Source organism: Pongo abelii, chromosome 4 (genome assembly GCF_028885655.2).
Source record: "Pongo abelii isolate AG06213 chromosome 4, NHGRI_mPonAbe1-v2.0_pri, whole genome shotgun sequence".
Classification (NCBI taxonomy): domain Eukaryota; kingdom Metazoa; phylum Chordata; class Mammalia; order Primates; family Hominidae; genus Pongo; species Pongo abelii.
This window is the reverse complement of record NC_071989.2, coordinates 64398424-64424227: the sequence shown is the minus strand read 5'-3', so window position 1 is coordinate 64424227 and position 25804 is coordinate 64398424. Positions and strand designations below refer to the sequence as shown.

Here is a 25804-nt window from a genome sequence, read left to right as displayed (position 1 = left end):
CTAGGTGTAACATTCTATTATTCTATCTCTGAGTAAGCAACAACTAAGCCACTATACTTAAAACATTCTATTAGGAGCTGGTTAAAGTCTATAAAGCAAAGAAACATGAAAGTTCCCAAACCTTTGAGAAACTGAAATTCACGGTAGAACACTTCTGGTGAGAAGTGCTATATTATTCTTTAATATTGCATGTCAGACTTTTAGGACTCTAGTTATTTATTTCTCGCGTAGCTTGGTATGTATGTCACATGTGGAACTTGCACACAAACATCTGAGTTATCCAGAAAGGCTGGAAATGAAGTGTTGTAGATAACCAGCTTACTTTTTAAGGATAAGGTTTTAACTTATTGAAACCATCTGAGAATGTTATTCTTCTTAGTTCATAAGGGTAGCATGCTCTATACATAGCACAAGAAAGAGCACCAAATTGGCCATTAAACCCAAACAACAAATTTGGCCAACATCTAATTATAACTTATTGGCCAACAAACCCAAACTGGGATAACTAGCCTGTAATTACAGAGGATAAAAATCAATCTCTAACCTATAGAGGAATTTGGCAACACCTAGCAACACATTCTAAAACGTTAAGGTCATGAAATTCAAAGACTAGTACATATTACATGAGACAAAAAAGACATGACAACCAAATCACTTAATCCTATACAGAATTATTTTCTTATAAAGGACATTAAAGCAATTGGCAAAATCTGAATAAGTCTGATTAGGTAACAGTACTGTATCAATATATAATTTCCTAATTTTCATAACTATAAACCGAACTGTGGTTACATAAAAGAATGCTCTCATTTTCAGAAAATACACATTAAGCAACTTAGAAATCTAGAGGTAAATGGGCAACATATCTGCAACTTACTCTAAACAGTTCAGAAAAAATTATATATCCACAAACATACACATTATGGGAAGAAAGAGGAAGGGAGGATAAAGTAAATGTGGTAAAATGTTAAAATTTAGAATATTTGAGTGAAAGTGTACAAGAATTTTGGTGCCATTCTTATATATTTTTTCTAAGTCTGAAATTATATCAAGTAAGTTTTTTTAAGTACTCACACTACCTGAAATGACATTTAGTACTACCTGTAATAAAAGTTAAGCAGTGACCGTTGTGTACAACCACTGTATCTCGCCTAGAGAAGAACATGTGCCAAGCAGAAGTATTTGGTCTTTTTAAACTTTTATTTTAGGTTTGGGGGTACATGTGAAGGTTTGCTACGCAGGTAAACACATCATGGGGGTTTGTTGTACATATTATTTCATCATCTAGATATTAAGGCCAGTGCCCAACAGTTATCTTTTCTACTCCTCTCCCTCCTTCCACCCTCCCTCCAAGTAGACCCCAGTGTCTGTTGTTTCCTTCTTTGTGTTATCTTTTAGCTCCCATTTATAAGCGAGAACACGTGGTATCTGGTTTTCTGTTCCCGCATTAGTTTGCTAAGGATGATAGCCTCCAGCTCCATCCATGTTCCTGCAAAAGACATGATCTTATTCTTTTTTATGGCTGCATAATATTTCATGGTGTATACGTACCACATTTTCTTTATCCAATCTGTCATTGATGGGCATTTGGGTTGATTCCATGTCTTTGCTATTGTGAGTAGTGCTGCAATGAACATCCACATGCATGTGTCTTTATGGTAGAATGCTTTATATTCCTCTGGGTATATACCCAGTAATGGGATTGCTGGGTCTAATGGTATATCTGTTTTTAGCTCTTTGATGAATTGCCATACTGCCTTCCACAACGGTTGAACTGATTTACACTCCCACCAATAGTTATAAGTGATCCCCTTCCTCTGCAACCTTGACAGCATCTGTTATTTTTTTAGTTTTTAGTAATAGCCATTCTGACTGCTGTTAGATGGTATCTCATTTGTGGTTCTGATTTGCAGTTCTCTAATGATCAGTGATATTGAGCTTTTTTTATATGCTTTTTGGCCCCATGTATGTCTTCTTTTGAGAAATGTCTGTTCATGTCCTTTGTCCACCTTTTAATAGGGTTGTTTTTCTCCTGTAAATTTAAGTTCCTTATAAATGCTGCATATTAGACCTTTGTCAAATGCATAGTTTGCAAAAATTTTCTCCCATTCTGTGTGTTGTCTGTTTACTCTGTTGACAGTTTCTTTTGCTGTATGGAAGCTCTTAAGTTTAATTAGATCCCATTTGTCAATTTTTGCTTTTGTTGCAACGGCTTTTGGTGTCCTTTGTCATCAAATCTTTGCCTGTTCCTGGGTCCAGGATGATACTGCCTAGGTTGTCTTCCAGGGATTTTGTAGTTTTGGGTTTTACATTTGTCTTTAATCCACCTTGAGTTGATTTTTCTACATGGTGTAAAGAAGGGGTCCACCTTCAATTTTCTGCATATGGCTAGCCAGTTATCCCAGCACCATTTATTGAATAGTGAGTCTTTTCCCCACTGCTTCGTTTTGTTAGCTTTGTCAAAGATCAGATGGTTGTAGATGTGCGGCCTTATTTCTAGCTTTCTATTCTGTTCCATTGATCAATGTGCCTGTTTTTGTACCAGTATCATGCTGTTTGGTTACTGCAGCCTTGTAGTATAGTTTGAAGCAGGGTAATGTGATGCCTCCAGCTTTGTTCTTTTTGCTTAGGACTGCCTTGGCTACTTTTGGTTCCATATAAATTTTAAAGTAGTTTTTTCTAGTTCTGTGAAGAATGTCATTGGTAGTTTGATAGGAATAGCATTGAATCTGTACATTGCTTTGGGCACTATAGCCATTTCGATGATACTGATTCTTCCTATTCATGAGCATGGGGTGTTTTTCCATTTGTTTGTGTCTTCTCTGATTTCTTTGAACAGTATTTTGTAATTCTCATTGCATGTATCTTTCACCTCCCTGGTTAGCTGTATTTCTAGGGTGTGTGTGTGGGAGGGGGGAGGTGTGTGGCAATTGTGAATGAGATTGCCTCTCTTATCTGGCTTTCAGTCTGGCTATTGTTGGTGTATAAGAATGCTAGTCATTTTTGTACACTAATTTTTGTATCCAGCAGCTTTGCTGAAGTTGTTTGTCAGCTGGAGTGTTTGGGCCCAGACTATGGGGTTTCCTACATATAGAATTATGTTGTCTGCAAACACTTTGACTTCCTCTCTTCCTATTTGGATGCCCTTTCTTTTTTTCTTTTGCCTAACTAACTGCTCTGACTAGACTTCCAATACTATGTTGAATAGAAGTGGTGAGAGAGGGCAGCCTTGCCTTGTGCCAGTTTTCAAAGGGAATACTTCCAGCTTTCACTTTTTCAGTATAATGTTGGTTGTGGGTTTGTCATAGATGGCTCTATTATATTGAAGTATGTTCCTTCAATACCTAGGTTATTGAGAGTTTTTAACATGGAGGGGTGTTGAATTTTATCGAAGGCCTTTTCTGCATGTATTGAAATAATCATGTGGTTTTTTGTCTTTAGTTCTGTTCATGTGATGACTCACATTTATTGATATTTGTATGTTGAACCAACCTTGCATCCTGGGGATGAAGCCTACTTGGTCATTGTGGATTAGCTTTTTGATGTGCTGCTGGATTTGGTTTGCAAGTATTCTGCTGAGGATTTCTGCAAGGATTTCATCAAGGATAGTGGCCTGAAGTTTTTTGTCGTTGTGTCTCTGCCCATTTTTGATATCAAGATGATGCTGGCCTCACATAATAAGTTGGGGAGGAGTCTTTCCTCCTCAATTTTTACGAATAATATCTGTAGGAATGCTACCAGCATTTCTTTGTACATCTGGTAGAATTCTGCTGTGAATCCATTAGGTCCTGGGCTTTTTTTGGTGGGTAGGCTATTTATTACTGATTTAATTTTGGAGCTTGCTACTGGTCTGTTTAGGGAATCAATTTCCTCCTGGCTCAGTCTTGGGAGGGTGTATGTGTCTAAGAATTTATTCACCTCTTGTAGCTTTTCTAGTTTGTATGTGTAGAGGTGTTCATAATAGTTTCTGATGGTTGTTTTTATTTCTGTGGAGTCAGTAGTAACATTTCCGTTGTAACTTCTAACTGTGTTTATTTGATTTCTGCCGGGGTATAAAACAATGATGTAAGCGTTCCACAGGTTTTTTTTTTTTTCAAGTTGGGTCCCGGCTATATCATCCAGGGTGGCCCCAGCCTCCCTAGTAGCTGGGACTACAGGCATGAGCCACTGCCCCCAGCTCAACAGTCTTATACCTCTCTGTACAATTACACATAAGTATAAATACAGACTATTTTTAAAATGCTAGTGTAGAACAACAACCTTCATAGTTGATGGAGATTTGTATGAAGTACACATATACTCAGAAACAGTTCTATTCTGAGAGCTACAAAGAAGTTAACCTGATAGTAATCTCCAGTGGAATAACTATTGCTCTATGCCGCAATGGAATATGGGTTTTTGTTGTTGTTGTTGTCGTCTCTGTCTCGAAAAATATTATTATAATAATAATTACAAATATTTGTCAAAATGATTTTAGACTATCTGGGCAATCTGTTTAACACAATGAAAAGCACTGGTTTAAAATGGATCAGATGCACATGTAAAAAAATAAAACCATATAAGGATTTGAAGAAAACATGACAAAAAATCCAAGAGCAACAAGAATGACAAATGTGACTATATTAAAATTTTTCTGAATGACAAAACATTGGGGAAAATATTTGCAATTTATGTTAGAGGAATAATATCCCTAGTCTACAAAGAGGTCCTAAAAATTAAGAAGGACCAACTATTAATTTTTTTAAAGATGAAAAAAAGGTATGAACAATTCACAAAATCAAATAGCCTCTGAACATGATGCTTTGCTTCATTCATACAAAAAGAAATATAAATTAACACGAATTGAAATACAATTTCTCATCTATCTCACTGACAAAAATGCAAGTTCAATATACTGTGAAAAAGGCCATAAAGCACTCTCACACATTACTGTTTGTATTAACTTTTTATCGCTGCTGTAACAAATTACCACAAACCCAGTGGCTTAAAATGGGCCCCCAACCCCTGGGCAGTTCATGGCCTGTTAGGAAATCAGGCTGCATAGCAGGAAGTGAGCAGCGAGTGAGTGAACATTACCGCCTGAGCTCTGCCTCCAGTCAGATCAGCAGGAGCATTAGATTCTCATGGGAGCACAAACCCTATTGTGAACTGTACATGTGAAGAATCTAGGTTGCGCACTCCTTATGAGAATCTAATGCCTGATGATCTGAGGAGGTGGAAGAGTTTCATCCCAAAACCATCCTCCTACTGCTGGTCTGTGGAAAAACTGTCTTCCATGAAACCAGCCCCTGGTGCTAAAAAGGTTGGGGATGGTTGGCTTAAAATAAGACAAATTTACTGTTTTATAGTTCAGAAAGAAAGAAGTGCAATATAGGTCTTATAAGACCAAAATTAGGGTGCTGTGTTGGCAGGGCTGTGTTCCTACCTGAAGGCTCTGGGGGAAAATCCATTTCCTTGCCACTTCCACTTCTAGAGATCACCCACATTTTCTGGCTTATGACCCCGTTCCTCCACCTTTAAAGTCAGCCAGAGCCCTTCTAATGTTGCTATCTTTCTGGTTTTCTCCCTTCAGCTTCCTTCTTTCACTTTTAAAAATCCTTGTTATTACTTTGGTCCCACCTGGATAATCCAGAGTTCTCTCTCCACCTCAAGGTCAACTGATTAGCAGCATGAACTCCATCTTCAACTTTGTCCTTTGCCAAGTAACCTAAGAATTTCAAACGTTCTAGGGACTGGGACATGAACATCACTGGGGGACTGTCATTGCTACCACACTGTTGAAAACACAAAATGGTACATCTCCTGTGGAGAGGAATTTGGCTACATCTAGCAAAAATGCCTACTTAGTTACTGTCTTTGACCTAGTAATTTGCTTCTAAGAATCTATTCCAAAGATAAAATGGCAAACAACAACAACAAGAAACAGACTTGTACAAAACAGACACTGTTGCATCATTTGTAACAGCAAAAGACTGAAAATAATACCATGTTCATTCAGAGAACATTGATTGAAGGACTGCAACTATGCAGTTGTTTAAAAAAAAAAAAAAAAGCTCTCTACATATTGATATACGATGATCTCTTGGTCAAAATATCAAGTAAAAAAAGATGAACAGTTTTTAATGCTACCTTTTGCACAAGAAGTGAGAAATGGAGACATCTGATAGACACACATGTACACACAATTTGATATTTTCAAAAAGAAAAGAGACAAAGCAAAAACTAAAGGGGACGGAGGAAATGGAAGAAGGGGCAAGGATGGAAGCAAGAATGTGTACTGTTTTAAACTTTTGATTTTGGAACTACAAAATCTTTTACATAATTTCTTAAAAATTAATTTTTAGCAATTCTTAAAAACTGTAAATACACTGAAACAAATGAACACAATAAATATCGAATTAGTGGCATAAACATTCAGAGAAGAGAACTACTACAGAGTATTTTCACTGTTACCACAATATATTCTGAGGGCAAAAAGAACCACAACTGCATTCAATATCTTATTAACTGCAAAATTATTTTTAAACTATTATAAGTATATATAAGAAAAAGTTTAATTATGTAATTGTCAGCAGGAATGAGGATTTTCTTTTCTTTTTTTTTGAGACACGTCTCTTTCTGTTACCTAGGCTAGAGTGCAGTGTCATGATCACAGCTCCCTGCAGCCTCAACCTCCCAGGGCTAAAGCAATCCTCCCACCTCAGCCTCCTAACTAGGAGGGACTACAGGTGCGTGCCACAAGACCCAGCTAATTTTTTTTTTTTTTTTGTAGAGACAGGGTTTCACCATGTTGCCCAAGCTGGTCCCGAACTCCCGGGCTCAGGCAATCCACCTGCCTCAGCCTCCAAAAGTGCTGGGATTACAGAAATGAGCCGTGTGCCTGGCCTAGGAATGAGGATTTTCAACAAAACCGAGAAATGATACATTTATAAAAATCCAAAAAGTTAAATAAAAACCCTGTGATGTTAACTGTATTGGAAATGTCAGTATGAATTCTATTTTTTATAAAAACAAAGATTCCCTAGTTCTTTGTACTGTAAAAACCTAAAAGCAATGAAATCCAGTAGCATTGTGCACGCTAAGCACAAAATAACATTTCTCACTATAAGAAATTAGAGACTCCTTAGAGATATGGCTGATTCCAAGTTTGGCACTGAAAGTGTATAGTGAGTCCAGAAAATCCAGAAAACACATAAGCTATCAAAGACTGATGATGTCTTGTCAAAAACACACAAGAGCCAACCTAAAGAGCACTCACTAATCAAAAGATTGGAAATCCAAGTTTCAAAAAATGTAACAGAAACAACTCAAATGTCCAGTAATAGATGGAGGTATAAACAAATATGGTATATGCATAAAACAGAATACTATTCAGCAATAAAAACAAACTATTGGTATACACCACATGACTGAATCTCAGAAGCACTATGTTGAGTAAAAGAAGCCATGTAAAAGGAATACATAATGTATTTAAATAAAATTTTAAAAAATATAAGTTCTAGATAGGTGACGATAGGGATGTATTAAAAAGGGGCACAAAAAAACTCCTGAGGGTGATGGAAATGTTTATCTTGATTGTGGTGGTTTAATGCACTTCAATTATACCCCAATAAGATTAAGAAAAAAAAGAAGAAGAAGAAATAAGTGCAAAGGAGTAATATATAAAAATCCACTCATTTACCCAGAAACTAAACATAATCATACACCCATGTTGGTCACCATTGAAACTTCCTTAGGGCACAACTCATTTCCTTAAAAATTGTTAAAGGATCAAGCATTTATCCTGACTTTTCTTTATGAACTGTATTTCAAGGTAATCAAACAGCTGATGAGACAATGCCTTTTTTAACAGGTGGATTCCAGGTAATAAATGCAGAGAGAAATGATAAAAACAGAAAATCGCCACTGTGCAAGTACTAGTGAAGTAATGGACCCAGGCAATTATCACTAGGTGCTAAAGCCATCACGTGAAAGGCTGATGAGGAATCAGGGTGATACTATTTTCGCCAACTTGTCAATCTTAGAACAGTAGAATATTCAGACATTATGATGTAATGAAATAGGAAATAAATTGAACCTGAATCTAATCAAGCCACTAGATCAGAGCAGTCCAGTATATATACATACATATACAAGCTACAAGCTGCAGATGTAATTTAAAATTTTCTAATAACCACATTTAAAAAGGTAAAAAGAAACTGTTGAAATAAATTTTAATATCTTTCACTGAACCCAATATATGCAAAATACTATCATTTCAATTATAACCAAATTAAAATTAAGGAGATATTTTACAATTTTCATATTAACGTTTCCAATTCTGGTGTGAATTTTACACTCACCGAACATCTCAATTCTGACAACTCATATTTTAAGTGCTCAACAGCTATGTGAGGATAGTGGCTATTATGTCACAAAATGCAGCTCTACGGATGAGGACAGTTTACAGAAGATACTTGAGGATACAGGAGCAAGTTAAATGGCAGTTTAAGAAAGCAAATCCAGGATGTGGGAAACTCCACAGAATAGATGACCTGGTTTCTCCCTTCACTCATCCCTCCAAAATAGAAATCAATGGCAGAAAGAAAAAAGAGGGAGGCTGTTGTAGCATAAAATACTTAAGGGACATAACAATAAAAACAATGTAGGGTTTTGTTTGAATCCTGATTCAAATACCAATGATCAAAAAACATCGGAGACAACTGGGGACATCTCACTGCAGATTCAGTATTTAACGATATTAAGGAATTAGTTTTGTTGGATGACATATATACCGAAATATTTAGGGAGAAAAAACAACTTGCATTTGATTAAAAAAAAAAAAAAAAAAATGTAGGAATAGATTGACCATGACTTGATAATGGTGAAGCTGAGTTATGAGTACATGAAGCTCTTCATACTGTTTTACATATAGAATACATTGTTTGACAATTCTCATAAAGATTTTTTTAAAAGTACTCACTGTCTGTGCACAGTGGCTCACACCTGGAATCCCAACACTTTGAGAGGCCAAGGTGGGAGGACTGCTTGAGGCCAGGAGTTTGAAACCAGCTTGGGCAACATAGTGAGACACCCATCTCTACAAAACATTTTAAAAAGTAGCCCGATATGGTGGTGTGTACCTGTACTTCTAGCTATTCAGGAGGCTGAGGTGGCAGGAATGCTCAAGGCCAGGAGTTCGAGGTTACCATAAGCTGCTAAGCATCAGTACACTCCAGCCTGGGTGAGAAAATGAGACCCCATCTCTAAAAGGTAAAGAAACTATTTTTTTAAAAAGCATCCACTGGGTCTAGCATACTAAATAAAGGGCAAGTTCCTCTGAAGTTCCATGATTTGCTCTCCCATGTTACACAGATCAGATGAGAATCACACTATGCATAATGTTAGTATGGCCACTGCAATCAGGCAAATAGGATTTTTTCTCTTTTTTTTTTTGAGATGGAGTCAAGCTCTGTCGCCCAGGCTGGAGTACAGTGGCACAATCTCGGCTCACTGCAACCTCCACCTCCCAGGTTCAAGTGATTCTCCTGCCTCAGCCTCCCAAGTAGCTGGGATTACAGGCGCCTGCCACCAGGCATGGCTAAATTTTGTATTTTTAGTAGAGATGGGGTTTCGCCATGTTGGTCAAGCCAGTCTCAAACTCCTGACCTCAGGCGATCTGCCCGCCTCCACCTCCCAAAGCGGGATTAGAGTTGTAAGCCACCACGCCCGGCCAGGATTTTTTTCTTAAAAATATCTAGAAGACCTTGCTAGAAGTGTTGGTAGTAAACAAAACCCTTTAAGCTACTAACGTTCTCCTGTGTTTTCTTATTTCCTTTCTCTAATATTCATTTCCTAATCTAATGAAATGTAAATTAGATTTTTATTTCCTCTTTTCACTTTGGAAGGTTGTCAAACAGCTTACCCCAACTACCCTGCAAATCAAACTCATTTTATCCCAGCAAATTTGAGGTAAAGTATATACTAACATGGTAAATTATATATGTATTGTCTTTATAATATCATAATTGCCCATTCCAACATTCTAGCAACTATTACTTCCTGTCTTGAAAGAAATAAAAATAATTGGTCCTCCTTTCTTATTTTCTCTGAAAAGCTTCCCCAAACTCTCCCAATCCAACTTAATGCGAGTAGACTATTTTTCCACTTTGTTCCACTCATTTCACACTCCTGATAGAATTTTCTGTTATCCCTCTAATCTCTTATTTAGGCTTATGTACCCTCTCCAGAAGTTCTGTGTTGTGTCACTTCCCCACAGGGATCTCTACCTCAAGGAGACCAATTCAAATGATATTCAAATATATACCTCCAGTCCTGGTCTCTCTCCAAAACCCTATTAAAACTACCCAGTGGACATTTTCCTACAGATATACCAGCATCCCTTCACATTGTCTCAAGCCAAATTAATGTTATCACTACATCAAAACCTCTGAACGTCCCTGTTTTTTTCACCCTGACATGCAAATTAAACATCTCTTTTGACTTCCTTTCCCTTGTTTTCCTTAATTAATGAAGGCCTGTCCATTTTTTCCTTAACATGTTCGTACCTTTTCATTCCTCTGCCACTGCCTGAGTTGAGGTTCTTTTCATCTTTATAACCAGATAACTAACATAATTTCCTAATTTACTTTCTCATTGAGTGTCTATCTTCTTTCCCTATACTATTATAGTACTCTGCCAATCACTGCCAAATTAATTTTCCTAAACTATCATTCTACTTATCCAATCACCTTGTTCAACAGGGTTTTAAAAATGAAATCAAAACTCCTCTGCTTGATATTCAAGGCCCCTCATGTTCTCAAATCAATGTATATTCCCAGTCTTATCTCTTGTAGTCCCTAAATGAAACAGTTCCTCTGCTCAATTTGTGCTCCTAAAAACAAACAAACTTGGCACCATTAACAACACAATTTCCTTAACTCAGAATATCCTCTTGTATATAAATAAGCCTTCCTGAATAGGTATCTCCCTTTCTTGAACTTTTATAACACTTAATTGTATATACCATTCATTTTTAAGTTCATCACCTCCTCACCTATACTGTAACTCTTTAATGGGTACCTGTTCTCTTTCCCTACACCGAAAATTCCTTGAGAGCAAAATCATGTCTAATTTAATTTCAAGCATCTATTGGGTATCTGGCCCCACAATGCCAAGAGTATATTTTGTTGATTGTTAATTAATCACCTTACTTTATTTAATACAAGTAATAGCTTTTCCTTGTTCTACTATAAACAGATCTGTACACTTTCTGGTGGCTGTATGCACCAGTCTAAACATATGGGTAGGGTCCAGCAATTTTTAAATTTTTTCTCAATAAACTCACGATAGCTACCATTTATTAGTGATAGCTAGCTAACCACTGTTAGGCACTTTACACGTGTATCTCATTTAATCCTCATATCACCACCAGTGGCAGGCACTATTATCTCTATTTTACGGAAGAGAAAACTACTACATCTTGGAGATTAAATGTCTCTCCCTTCTCATGTTATTATCTGTCCTTTCCCCTCCAAATCAATTCATATCATTTTTTCTAAACCTTTTCACCTTTTACTCAACTACTCATTAGTTTTGTTTATTAACGACTATGTGTCAGGTGTTGTGCTGGTGCAGGAGACAACCGCGAAGATGGGGATAGAATCAGTAACATCGATTCTATCTAAGGGAAGTGAAGCAGAAGATCACGCTGCCTGCAGACACCAGGAAACTCCAAGACCCCCCTTCCACGAACCAACATTCTTCCACCCTCTCCAACTTTTTTCTGGAACCCCTTCACTTCCTAACGCCACTTAATGTACACTTCACTTTTTCGTGCTCTTCCTAAGAGAGTAGTGTTTTCTTCCTCATCACCGAGAAAAAAATAAAAGCAACAACTGGAACTTCTACCTTACCCTGCCTTGTCTGCAGACCCTGGAGGCCCCTTCCATTTCCCCTTGTCCTTTTCCTTGTCTTTTTTGGTTCCCGCCGCAGTGGTCGAGTCGCCCTCGAACACGCTGAACAGCTCATCTCCGAATGCGTCCGCCATCTTTGGGAGCAGTGAGAGCGAATCTCCCTCCTACCCACGATGCCCCGCGACCGAAGACAGTGACGTCTCGTGAAGGCTCAACAGTGGCCCGCAGGAGACAAAAGTAGTCGAGTCGCGCAGCCGACAAAAATGTTCCCCTGACTTTTTTTTTTTTTTCCTGCTTTTCCTTCTTTTCCTTTCCGACCTAAAGTGGATAAGCTGCTCAGTGGATAAAGAGCGAGGGCGGCGCGCGGCGCCTGGCGTGTGGCAGGCAGCTGGCGATTCAAGGAGGCGGAGCCTGCTGAATTCGACCAATTGCGAGGCAGCGGTCGCCCCGGCCCGAGAAGCCCGGATCGAAGCGCAGGGTGGCAGCCCCGGCGCCGGGGAATGTGACGATTTCTTGGCTGTGCAGTGGTACCGTCGGGGCCTGGGCCGCGAAGGATCTTCTGCCACAGCTGCAACATGGGCGGCAAGAACAAGAAACACAAGGCTCCAGCGGCCGCGGTGGTCCGGGCCGCCGTGTCTGCTTCCAGAGCCAAATCTGCCGAGGCTGGAATTGCCGGGGAGGCCCAAAGCAAGAAGCCGGTGTCCAGGCCGGCCACCGCTGCCAGCGCCAGGGAGCCCCGTGTCAAGCAAGGTACGAGGGGTCCCCCAGCCCCTGGCTGTCTGCCCTGAGACCCTGCTGCTTGTCCTGAGGAAAGGGCCTTAGAACCCGGGAGGAGCTTCGGGCCCAATATTTCTATCTCCTAACACTCGAGCTGCTACCTCCCCATGGGGTGGCCTTGTTTTAGATTTAAAGTCTAAGCTCTTTGGGCCTCCAAAATTCTGACAGTAGCCCTGTTGCAGCCTGGCATTTCTCTTTTAACTCACACTTCTCCCCCTTCTAAAAACAAAATAATTGCATTAGCTCCTGTTTCAGCAGGAATCCATCATGAGCACCATCTCAGCTAGCTAGGCTAACGCAAAGACGAGTACTGAGTGGAGTTCCTGACCTCCTGGTGCCAGCCAGCCCCATTTTCTGTCTGTTCTTCATATCATTTTCAGCAACAATCTAGTGTCTCCATGCGTTCTGGAAAAATCAGTACTTAATAAAAATTACAGGACTTACACACTGGTTACATGTAACCTATTGTAAAATTGTCTGCCCTCGTTTCTGCCGCCATGCAGTTTTGCTTACTGTACAAATTGATTTGACAACTCAACTTGTAGATGGCCGATTCCTGCTGCAGATGAGCAGGCCACTATTACGGTTGAGCTCAAAAGATGAACAATTACATTCTGTTGTGTTCTTCTCGGGTTGTTTGCTTGTACTTACTGGAGTATTCAAGAAATATTTGCTGAGCATTTATGTGTATATATGCAAATATTTAGTATGTATCTGATAAGATGTGAGGAATGTGATGAGCAAACAGAGACATCACCTCATGGAGCTTGCCAGTCTAATGTCAGAGATAGGTATTAACTGATAGATAACGCACACAGACATATTTATAGCCTTATAATAGATAACGGCCACAAAGAAAAGCCTGGGAAGACAGTTTAACAGGGTAATCTAATTTTTCTCGGGATGAGCAGGTATCATGGATGGTGTCTGGAAATGTAACAGTTAAGCTGAGATCAGGAGGATGAAAAAGCAGTTAACTCTGTGAAGCATGGCAGAAATTAGTATTCCAGGCGGGCGTAATGAACATCATGTGTAAAAATTTTGAGTCAGGAAAGAGCTTGGGGCTCTTGAGGAATTCACAGAACATAAAGCATTGCCAAAGGAGGAAATGAGATGAGACTGAAAAAGTAGGCAGGTACCAGACCTTTACCTAGAAGGTAGAAACAGTTCTTCGCCCTGCAATTTATTGTAATGTTAGCTACAGAGTTAGCATACTTGTAATTACAAATACATAGAATTTCTCCCTGACAACTATGGCGGTTTTATTCTGTGGATCAGCCTCTTTTTCACTTTTCCTTTGTCTTTTACTGACATTCCTCTGAATTATTTGAACTGATAGTCATTTGTTGTATTCTTTGGCTTCCCTTTCCTCCAGCCCCAAAATGTGACCCTTTCTCAAGGTGTGAATCCTTGACAGTATAGTTCGCTCCTAAAGCCCTTCTAGGAGTGTTCATCTATTTCCTTTACTTCTATCTTTTCCTTTGTAGATGGCCTCTCTTCCAAGCTCAAGCTGGCAATTTATACATTTTGCTGGATCCTCTGACCCTATTTTTTGCAAGCATCTCAAATTTAACAGGGCTAGTACTAAACTACTCTTCTTTCCCCAAACTAACTTTTCCTTCGACTTCCTCGTTTCTGTTTTTCCATATTTCACTTTGCATTTGTGTAGTTCACATCCTAGTCTTGGTACCTGTGAATTCCTGGAGTACCAACGAAGTCTTTTAATAGGGCTCCATAGCTGTGCTCATTTTGCTTCCTCCAGTTGGTCTTGCATATCAACATCAGACTGGTCTTCCAGAAATGCTGCTTTGGTCGTAACACTTCCTATTTTCTTCCATGGCATCCTCACTGACGTTGCAATAAAATCCAAATCATTTAGCTAACTTCTAAAACCCTCTTTCTAGCCTTTTAATAATTCCTCTATTCAACTATAGCAAATCTGATGTGTCTTCATTTCTCCAAATGGAGCTCTTAGCTTTCTCCTCCTCATGTTTATTCTTGCCATGTTTTTCTTCATGGCGTGCAATCTGTCCCTAACATCATCTACCAAAACCTTAAAATACCCATTTCAGATAACAACTTCCTTTTGAATTCTTCCTGCTATTCACAACTGATGTATCATAGTTGTTTAAATCATTCTTTTTGATAGTTAGTTCTTGCCTTATGATATGTAAAGAATTATACGTTTTATATATCCTACAAAATTACAGGACGTAGGAACTGTTTTATGGATATGTGTTAACATTTCCCCAGTATCTACTCCAGTGCTGTGCATATTGTCATGAAGAAAATTTCTTGGATAACTGGTAAGGAAAGTTCAAAGGAATTATTAAGACCAAGAAATCAAGAGAAAAAAACCAGAAGTTATCTACTAAATTTGCACATAACTTTTGGGTTTATTTTAGGGTGCTTTTAATATATAGTATAACATACAATAAACCTATTTTGGAGAAAAAAGTGGAAAAATGCTCAACTCTGTGTAGTTCCTAATGTAGATGTAATGGTTCTACTCTACTTCCGTCCCTCCTTATCTTTCCAATTTGAAGGATTGTACATGGCACAGCTGGTCAAAATTGTCCTCTATCGTTGAGGTTCAAAATCACCGAATGGCTTGCACAATTTGGGGTATTCTTACCACTCTTGAGTTCTTTTTTTCATTTCATTTGTTCATGAAAGAATTTCTGAAGAGGCCGAATAGAGAGGAGGGTGGGGAGAGGTTCAGTATTAAATAGGATGGTCAGGGAAGGAAGGCATCATATAAGAAGGTGGCTAGGCGCGGTGGCTCACGCTTGTAATCCCAGCACTTTGGGAGGCCGAGGTGGGCGGATCACGAGGTCAGGAGATCGAGACCACGGTGAAACCCCATCTCTACTAAAAATATAAAAAATTAGCTGAGCATAGTGGCGAGCGCCTGCAGTCCCAGCTACTCGGAGAGGCTGAGGCAGGAGAATGGCGTGAACCCGGGAGGCGGAGCTTGCAGTGAGCTGAGATCCTGCCACTGCACTCCAGCCTGGGCGACAGAGCGAGACTCCGTCTCAAAAAAAAAAAGAAGGTGACATTTGAGCAAAGGAGGCAGGTAAAGTAGTTACACAGATGACTGGGTAAAGAGTCTCCTGAGGAGAGGGAACAGAAAGGCCTTGAGATGCAAGCCTGGAGTGTTCTAGGAATAGCAAGACCTTTCCCCATCCTTCTTTTACTGTCCTTCCCTTTGCCTTTCTTTTCTTTTCTTTTCTTTCTTCTTTATTCTTTCCATTCCTGTGCTTTAGAAGTGCCACTTCCTTAGCCTAATTATAATTAAGCTGCTTTATCATGTTATGACTGAGACCAAAATAAGAGGTTCAGTAATTTAAGTTTTCTCTTCCAACCAAGAGGCTTGTGTTTCTGAAAATCCTTGAACCTAGTTGAGGCTTAAAATTTTAAGAGGGGAGTAAGAATTGGGAATGGATGTCATAAATTTATAAAAGCCATTATAAATTTTTTTTAGGGTCACTAAAATAGAAAAAGTGCTATGAGGAACAGAAAATAGTGACTTGGTAAACATTAAATGAAGAATGGAAGGTCTGTTTTGGTTTGGAATAGGAATAGCTTCCCTTAGAAAACATTTAAACTGAGATGATCTGCAGAGTATTTGTGGCAGAGGGAAAAACAAGCCTAAAAACCCTAAGGTGGAAACAAGTTTGACATGTTGTAAGAAGATAGTGCTGTGTGGCTGGAGTGAAGAAAGAAAAAGTTAAAATGTGGCTGGAAGTCTGGGAAGGAGCCAGAGAAAGTTCAATGGGAAGTGGGGGCCCGTGTTGGTATTAAGTAGAGGAGAAACTTTAGCTGGTTTACATTTCAAAATGATTAGTCAGGCAGCCCTGGCAGTGTGTACTTCCTCACGGGCCTTAATTGCTCAGACTACATCAATTCACCCTCATCTATTCTCTTGGCACTCTGCACTTCCCCTTTATTACTCATCTGAGTATTAGTTGCTTACTAATTATATTACTGTTCCAGAATATAAGCCCCATGAGGACAGGCATTGGGTCTGTTTACCACCAGAGTCCCTGTTTGGGTCCCTTGCCTGATTAACCATTCTGCAGATGTACACACACTGTTGATCAGAAGGGAATCAGAGTGCTAACAACTCAAAGTGAATGTCTTAGTCATAGTGGCTCATTAGCATTGTTTTTTCCTTTAAAATATAAAAAGAATATGTAGCAAAAGAAAAGATTATTGGGCAATAAGAAACTGATTCTGGTTGATTTTTTTTTTTTTTAATTAGCTGAGTCATTTTGAGGAACTCAGTTTGTCTGTGCTTCAACTTTAATGTAATAAATATTTTTGAGAGCCAGCTATATATGTTGCATTGTTCCATGACCTTTCATTTATAAATTTGAAATTCATAATACTTTGCCTTGGAGATATTGCATACTAACATCCTTACTTCCAGTCAGATTTCCAGTAACTTCCACCATCTTAAACACGAAACCAAAAATTGTAAAAGTCTCCAGGCAATAAGGAAAGTAGCTGTCATAAATCTTATGCACTTCACTTGGCAAAAGTAAATGTGGCCCAGTGAATGTTGAGCAGGATTCCTTGATTTCTCTGATCATTTTTCAGAAACTCAGCTCTTTTATTTACCCTCTGGAAGTTTGTAGTATAAGCCAACTTCAAGGAAGTGATACAGTTGAAACTCTTAAGTGAAATGTTTGGAGGAGACAAATGAGAATTTTACTTTAATCTTGTCAACTGGGTAAATTAAAAACCAACCAGTTTTGTTTTTTTGTTTGTTTTTTTTTTTGATAGGGTCACTGTTGCTCAGTGGCTCACTACAACCTCTGCCTCCCAGGCTCAAGCAATCCTCCCATCTCAGCCTCCCAAGTAGCTGGGATTACAGGCACAAGCCACCACACCTAGCTAATATTTTGTATTTTTTGTAGAGATAGGGTTTCACCATGTTGCCCCGGCTGGCATTTTTAAAGGAATTTACAGTCTTACTCTTGTTAGTAGCATATCAACTTTGAACTGTTTCTCCATGTAGTCTTGGTAATGTACTGCTCATCTATCTGTAACTTTTTAAAAGGATTATAACTGGGGCCTCTTGATGCGTTTGGGGACGTCTAAAACTGCATGCTAAATTTGTGCACAAGCTTACTATAATTGATAAGACTCCCCAGAAATAGTTAAAGACTACTAAATATGTACTCTCCTTTATGACCATTGACATGAATTTATAAGAGAGATTACTAGAATTAAGGTAAAGTTTGAGACTAGAAGATAAGGAAACTAACAATACTATACCAGAGTTGTTATTATCTTTTTACATACGCCAGGTAGCTTTGGGTACCTCTGATATAACTATAGCATAGCAGTAATCGACAGAGAACCACAAATGTTTCTCTTTCAGACTGCCCAGATGTACAAGTTAATTTCAAGTAGTTATTCTCAAAAACTTTTGTTCTTTAAAAATGTCTAATTATATTAGCTACAATCTTAAAATGAAGAACCTAAGGTAACCCAGCAGAGAGCAAAGTCTTTGACTTTAAAATCATAAGAACATTTAATGTTTAAATGTCTCAAAGTAGAAAAAATACTTTTCTTATTTTAAGGTGTATAAAAACCATGCAACTAGATTTATGATTCTGGAATCATTCTTTTTTTTTTTTTTTTTTTTTTTGAGATGGAGTTTCACTCTTGTTGCCCAGGCTGGAGTACAATGGTGAAATCTCGGCTCACCGCAACCTCCGCCTTCTAAGTTCAAGCGATTCTCCTGCCTCAGCCTCCCGAGTAGCTGGGATTACAGGCATGCACCACCACGCCCGGCTAATTTTGTATTAGCCAACATGGATTTCTCCATGTTGGTCAGGCTGGTCTTGAACTCCTGACCTCAGGTGATCCACCTGCCTTGGCCTCCCAAAGTGTTGGGATTACAGGTGTGAGCCACCACGCCTGGCCTGGGATCATTCTTATACAGCAGTGGTTCTCAAAGTGTGCTCAGGAGGTCCTAAGGAACCTGAGACTTGTTTGCTAAGGGCTCCATGAAGTGAAAACTTTTCATAATAATTCTGAGATGTTATTTGCCATTTTTCATGCTCATTTTCTCATGATTATGGAGTGAGGTTGTCCAGTTGGCTACATGATGTGTAATGTTACAGCAGATTGAATGCAGAAGCTAGATGTTATGAACTGAACGTTTGTGTCCTCCAAAATTTAGTGTGTTGAGACCCTTACCCCCTGTGTAGCTATATTTGGAGATAAGGGCTCTAAGGAAGTACATAAGGTTAAATGAGATCACAGGGATGGGGCCCTGATCCAACAGGATTAGTGTCCTTATAAAATGAGATACCTGAGAGAGCTCAGTTTCTCTGAATAAGCACAGAGAAAAAAGCCATGTGAACATATAGCAAGATGGTGGCCACCTACATGCCAAGAGAAGAGGCCTCAGAATGAAACCTACCTTGCTGGGACCTTAATCTTGGACTTCCCAACCTCCAGAACTATGAGAAATAAATTTCTGATGGTGAAGCCATCCAGCAGTCTGTAGTATTTTGTTGTGGCAGTCTGAGCAGACTAAGATACCAGATATTAAAGAGATTTGCAAAAACGGAAATTATTTTTTGTCTTGAAAAATATAGTCAAATTTCATCAAAAGCATCATTTATATTAACGGAACGGGTTTATTTTTATTAATATTATTATTTTGTTGAGGTTCTTTTGTTTTTTTGAGACAGAGTCTTGCTCTGTCTCCCAGGCCGGAGTGCAGTGGTGCAGTCTCGGCTCACTGCAACCTCTGCCTCCTGGGTTAAAGCAATTCTCCTGCCTCAGCTTCCCAAGTAGCTGGGATTACAGGCATGCATCACCAGGCCCAGCTAATTTTTGTATTTTTAGTAGAGATGGGGTTTTGCCATATTGGCCAGGCTGGTCTCAAACGCCTGACCTCATGTGATCTGCCTGCCTCGGCGTCCCAAGTGCTGGGATTACGGGCATGAGCCACCACACCTGGCCTATTATTATTATTATTAGAGACAGGGTCTCACTCTGTTGCCCAGGCTGGAGTGCAGTGTTGCAGTCACAGCTCACTGTAGCCACTACTGCAGCCTTGAACTCCTGGGTTCAAGCAGTTCTCCTGCCTCAGCCTCTTAAGTACCTGGGACTTCAGACATGTGCTACCACAGCTGGATAATCTTTGTGGAGGCAAAGTCTCACTATGTTGCCCAGCATAGTGGTCTCAAACTCCTGGGCTCAAGAGATCCTCCTACCTCAGCCTCCCAAAGTGCTGGGATTACAGGCATGAGCCACTGCACCTGGCCAGATTTATTATTTTTGGTGAATGAATGAATATTTTAAAATTTCCCTTTTAATTTATAATATACTAAGTATCAATAGATATAACCCACATAAACAAAAACTATTTGGATCCTCAGTAATTTTTAAGAGAGTAAGGGGTCATGAGACCAAAAGTTTGAAAATAATGTGTATTGTTTCCTGGTTACTCATTGTTAAAGGACTGAGACTAGACAGTGTTTCTGTTCACTGGAACAGACTTGGCAACTGTAGTGGGTTGAGTGAGTAGTGTCCCCCCAAATATTCATGTCCACCTGGAACCTCAGAATGTGACCTTGTTTGGAAATAAGCTCTATAGATCTGTGGATCTTGAGATGAAATTATACTGGATTTAGGGTGATCCCTAAATCCAATAACGAATGTCAAGAGAAAGGAGAGGGATATTTGGACACAGAGACAGGGAAGAAGGCCGTGTGAAGGAGGAGGCAGAGACTGGTGTTATGCTGCCACCAGAAGCTGGAAGAGGGAAGGAACGATTCTAACCTAGAGCCTTCAGAGAGAGCATGGCCCTGCTCACACCGTGATTTTGGAGTTCTAGCTTCCAGAATTGCGAGAGAATAACTTTCTGCTGTATTCAGCCATCAAGTTTGTGGTAATTTGTTATGGCAGCCCTAGGAAACTGTAGCAACCCTGGACTTGAGTTCAAGGAGAAAAGATGATAGGAACTCCCACCTCCCTTTTCACTTAGCATACCACCTTCAAGAAAGAGTGCTTTCTCTTTAAAATTGTCCATCTACTCTGCCAACAATCATATCTTCTGAGAAGTTTTGCCTCAGCTAAGTGCCAGGAGAAAAGCATCTGACTAAAAGATATGAGGATAAAGATAGATTTAACCTAAAAGATATGTAGGCATTTGCATTTTATGAGAAACTGGTTAACATGGAGGAATGCTAATTGGTAAAATGTTGAACATTTAGAGAGGATATTGCTAGCTACTAGATTGAGTTATTTGGTGAAGTATTGGGGAAAAAAAGCTGAAATCAAATATTTAATATTTAGCATTCTTTAGAGGAAAATTAAAATAATGTAATAGATATTGATCATTAAATTGCCTTGTCTATTTGTATTATTTACAGGTCCAAAAATTTATAGTTTTAATTCTACAAATGATTCTAGTGGTCCTGCAAATCTGGATAAATCTATTTTGAAAGTAAGTAACCAAGGTTTTGAGTCATTTCAAGAAATGTTTCCCCCTTTTTTCCCCAAAAAAAGATGTATCCTTAAATGTAAGAAAATGATGGGGTGTTTTAAATTTTTGTAAATAATACTCTAAGAGCTAATCTCTACTAAAAAGAAGTAGATCATATACATATGTTGAGAGACAGTAAGAAATGAAGGAAGGTCTGGTTAAGATCTAAACTTCTTAAGCATGGCATATACATTTTTTCAGGTCTGTCTTAGAATACCTTTTCACCCTCCTCTCTACTACTTTGATCTCTACTTAATATTTTAGTTCATGGGACATCTCATGAATATCTCATTTGTTCTTCTAAATCCGTGATTTTACAACTTCTATCTTTTATCCATGTGCTCTCTGCCTAGAGTGCCCTTATTTCCCCTTTTTATTTGTCACCTCTGTGACCTCTATGAAGTCGTTTATCAACCGCCAAGTTGATTTTCTTGGTGGTTCTACTATTACTTGATATATCTTTTTTGAGAATTGCCATGCTGGGTTATAATTTATCTCTTTATATATATTTTCTAGGCTAGACTGCGAATTTCTGAATTATATTTTTGGGCTTAGTTTATAGTAGGCATGTAGTTAAAAAGTAATAAAGGGAAGATATTTTTGTAAGTAGATGCTTGTGTACTCTTAGGTCAAAAATAACGAAAGAACAGAAAATAAAATGGCTAGTAGGAAAAAGTAGGAATCAAAGTCTAGAAGCCAAAAGAATTTGTGTAGCTTATTACTACATATTTAGTTTTCAGTTTTACTTGTTATACCCCTTTTTAGTGCAGCGTTCATTCTTTTAGATTGTGTGCTTGCACTGGTTTACATTAAACCCCTCCAAGAATTCTGATTCAGTATGTTTGGGATAGAACTTAGGAATCTTTGTGACAGCAACCCGAGGGTGGTCCAAGGACAATGTCTCGTGACATTGCCCTCGAGAGGCTTTTTCTTGCCATGTGTTATCTTGTTGCTTTTTTCATACCACATTTTTTCTTAAAGAAATGATAGGAATGTGGTCAAATGGGTGGTAGTCCAAAAAATGATAATTACTGTATCTGATTTTAGCTGAAATTTTGGGCTTGGTTGGCAGAAATATAGAAAACTGTATGATTGGCTTTTAATTTTTTAATAATTTAGCTTCTAAATGATATGACCTGTTTGGCCTCAACAGGTGGTAATTAATAACAAACTAGAGCAGAGAATTATTGGAGTGATCAATGAGCATAAAAAGCAAAATAATGACAAAGGAATGATTTCTGGAAGACTTACTGCCAAAAAATTGCAGGTATTTTGCAAACTTTTTTAAGTTCCTTAGTTTTAGCGAAGCATTTTTAGACAGCTCCTCATGTGAGATAAAAATGGCTTTACAACTTTCATTGAGATTTTATGTAGATCATTTCCATCTCTAAGAATAGAGAAAGAATTGTGCACACCTTAAGAAGGTACAAGTGCACACATTAAAATGGTGATATGAAAATTAAGGTATATCCCCAGAATTATATTATTGAGCACCTACTATGTTAGATTCTGTGCTGGGCACTTTGTTTACATTTTCTGTGACACACAGTCCTATGAAGTAAATGTATTTGGCCCCATTTTTTCAAGTGAAAGAATTGAGGCTTGCAAAGATGCCATAAATTATACCCTAAGGTTACTAGTAAACAGGGTCTGGATTTGAACCCAGCTCTGCCTAACCATAATGATTATGCTTTAGAAAGTATGTTAAAATGCCTTATCTTTATGTATAAAGATGTTCACTGAAGCACAGCTTGTAATAAAAAAAAATATATCCTAAGTGTTCAGCCATAGAAAAATATAAAATTAAATGAGGATATGTCCACCCAGTGGAATATTATGTAACTATTCAAAGTGATGATGCAGAGTTTACACGAACTTGGGAAGGTGCTTATGTTATAATGTTAAGTGAAATCTCTTTTTACAAAATTATGGAAAAATGACTGAAAGAAATGTACTACATTTAGTATCTTTGGATAGTGAGAATATGGATAATTTCTCCTGATTCTCTTTTTTAAAGATCTCTGGTTTCCAAATTCTTAATTCAGTAAACACATTTCATTTTTAACTGGAAAAAAAAAAGATTGTTTTGAAATTATAATTTGTGTCAAAGTTTCTGGTTTAAAATGAATGGGATAATTAGTAACACAGGAAGGGAACTTTGACAAATGTGACTTTTTTTATATTTGCTTGTCATAGGATTTATACATGGCTTTACAAGCATTTTCATTTAAGACAAAGGACATTGAAGATGCCATGACCAATACACTCTTATATGGAGGTGACCTTCATTCTGCCTTGGATTGGCTCTGTTTAAACCTTTCAGATGGTAAACAATATCATTAAATTCTTTCAGTTTCTAAAACCTTTTGAAGTAGTTTTGGTATTTGTATCAACTTTTTGGCTCATACTCATATTTTTTCACTGTCATAATTATTTACTTTTAAAGTGTTCTTACCTTCTGTTCTTTTCAGGATATTTTCCTTAGAGATTGTGGCCTATGCAAGAAAATATTATGTTTTGTGTTCAGTTGTTGATTGTTATTTTGCTATGTCCTTAATACAAGGTTTGCCTGTCAGTAAGCTATGTCTCCTGGTTTTCTGTTTATAAATTAGGACTGTCCTTGAATATATAGCATTTTATTAAGCAGAAGATCATGATTGTAATCTTTGGCAAGAATCTGGACTGCAAATGGCTTGTGGTGACTAAGGATACTACCACATGCTATGACAGAAAGCCAAAGAGTGGGAAGGATTAAGATCTTACGACAATTTAGGAGCCTAACATTGAGGGTGAAATAATGGCCAAATACAAGAGGGCTAGCTATCATCTGATGAGTATGTTCACTTCTAGTTTGACAAATAAAACCAGGTTCATCTTAAGATTTCTATTCTTAGGAGATGAGGGAATAGAAGAAAATTAGGTGCTCTAAGTCTAGGCAAGGTTTGCAAATGCTTAACAAATATTTGTGTGTTTTATGTATCATATGCCTGTTTATTTTCAACATAGTTTCTTTTATTTTAAGATGCACTTCCTGAAGGATTCAGTCAGGAATTTGAAGAGCAACAACCTAAAAGTAGGCCTAAATTTCAGTCTCCTCAAACACAAGCCACTATTTCACCTCCATTGCAAACTAAAACAAAAACATATGAAGAAGACCCTAAGAGTAAGGTAATTTGAGAATTAAGCATTTAAAGTTGTATAAAATCAGAATGGAGCACATGTAACGGTTCAAAGAGTATAAATATTAGGTTTCTATAACATTTTTACTTCTTACAAATAACTAATTGGTTTGCCAGACTTTTCTATCACTGTTTGTTTTAGTTATTATTATATAACAAACCACCCCAAAATGTAGTGGCTTAAACCAACTATTATTTCTCATGATTCTGCAGTGTGTGCTGGGCTCAGCAAGGTGTTTCTTCTGTTCCAGGAAGTATCTTCCAGGGCTGGAACATCCAAAGTGGCTTCTTCACTCCCATGACTAAGCTGGAGACTAGCCAGGCATCCCTCTGTCTACATGTTTTTTCCACATGACTAGCTTGGGTTTCCTCACATATAGTGGTCTTAGGGTGGCTGGGCTTCTTATTGCATCTGGCTTCCAAGAATATTTTAAGATGATAAGCCAAAATGTACAAATTCTTATCATACTCCTGCTTTATCATTCTTGCTAATGTCCCATTGACTGAAGTAAGTCACATGACCAAGTCCAGAGTCTGTGGAAGAAAATTACAGATGAGTGTGAATAATGGGACTGTAATTCATTAGGGCGTTACACTTAAATACTCTGCATATTGTAAAATGTCTATGGAAAAAATAATCCTCATAAAACCACTGTTTTTAAGGAATAACACTAGTTTTTTTGTTGTTGTTTTTTTGAGACAGAGTCTTGCTCTGTCGCCCAGGCTGGAGTGCAGTGGCACGATCTCGGCTCACTGCAAGCTCCACCTCCTGGCTTCACGCCATTCTCCTGCCTCAGCCTCCCGAGTAGCTGGGACTACAGGCACCCGCCACCACGCATGGCTAATTTTTTTGTATTGTTAGTAGAGACGGGGTTTCACCGTGTTAGCCAGGATGGTCTCTATCTCCTGACCTTGTGATCTGCCCGCTTCGGCCTCCCAAAGTGCTGGGATTACAAGCATGAGCCACCACGCCTAGCCAACGCTAGTTTTTAACAGTTCTTTCATTCTTTTTTACCGCTTTATGTAAACATATTCATTGGATTTTGCAATTGTAAATTTCTTAATGTTGAGGTCAATTTATTTGTCCTTCACTGAGCAATAAAGAATAACAGCTTATATGTCTGCTGCTTTTGAGTGTGAAGAAATTGTAAAAGCAGTGACAAGATAGTTTTGACACCTTTTTCTAACTTTGGTTTTTCAGATATTTGTTTTCTCTTTCTAGCCAAAAAAGGAAGAAAAAAATATGGAAGTAAATATGAAAGAGTGGATTTTACGATATGCTGAACAACAAAATGAAGAAGAAAAGAATGAGAATTCTAAAAGTTTAGAAGAGGAGGAAAAATTTGACCCTGTGAGTAGAAATTTGTATTAGGCTTCTAACTGGATGCTCCTAAGCAAGATATATTTACTTTTCTGAGCCTTAGTTTGCTCATTTGTAA

General features: G+C 38.3%; 2 protein-coding genes and 1 long non-coding RNA gene across 3 annotated transcripts in view; 1 reads left to right on the top strand and 2 right to left on the bottom strand.

The window, feature by feature from the left end:
* MTREX (Mtr4 exosome RNA helicase) overlaps positions 1-12292 on the bottom strand; it is a 117528-nt gene extending 105236 nt beyond the window's left edge. Inside the window, exon 1 of the mRNA XM_024247641.3 lies at positions 11895-12292. Coding sequence (XP_024103409.1) covers positions 11895-12028 — 134 coding nt within the window. The 5' untranslated portion in view covers positions 12029-12292. The remainder of the gene's footprint in view (positions 1-11894) is intronic.
* Positions 12293-12338: 46 nt separating this feature from the next.
* The window catches only part of DHX29 (DExH-box helicase 29), a 52419-nt gene continuing 38953 nt past the window's right edge, over positions 12339-25804 (top strand). The window contains exons 1-6 of the mRNA XM_009240712.4: positions 12339-12644; positions 21074-21147; positions 22340-22453; positions 23383-23512; positions 24209-24354; positions 25588-25716. Of these exons, the coding sequence (XP_009238987.3) occupies positions 12470-12644; positions 21074-21147; positions 22340-22453; positions 23383-23512; positions 24209-24354; positions 25588-25716 (768 nt within the window). The 5' untranslated portion in view covers positions 12339-12469. The remainder of the gene's footprint in view (positions 12645-21073; positions 21148-22339; positions 22454-23382; positions 23513-24208; positions 24355-25587; positions 25717-25804) is intronic.
* Positions 23385-25804, bottom strand: part of LOC129059402 (uncharacterized) — a 64180-nt gene continuing 61760 nt past the window's right edge. Inside the window, exon 4 of the long non-coding RNA XR_008525264.2 lies at positions 23385-24899. This is a non-coding gene — a long non-coding RNA (uncharacterized LOC129059402). The remainder of the gene's footprint in view (positions 24900-25804) is intronic.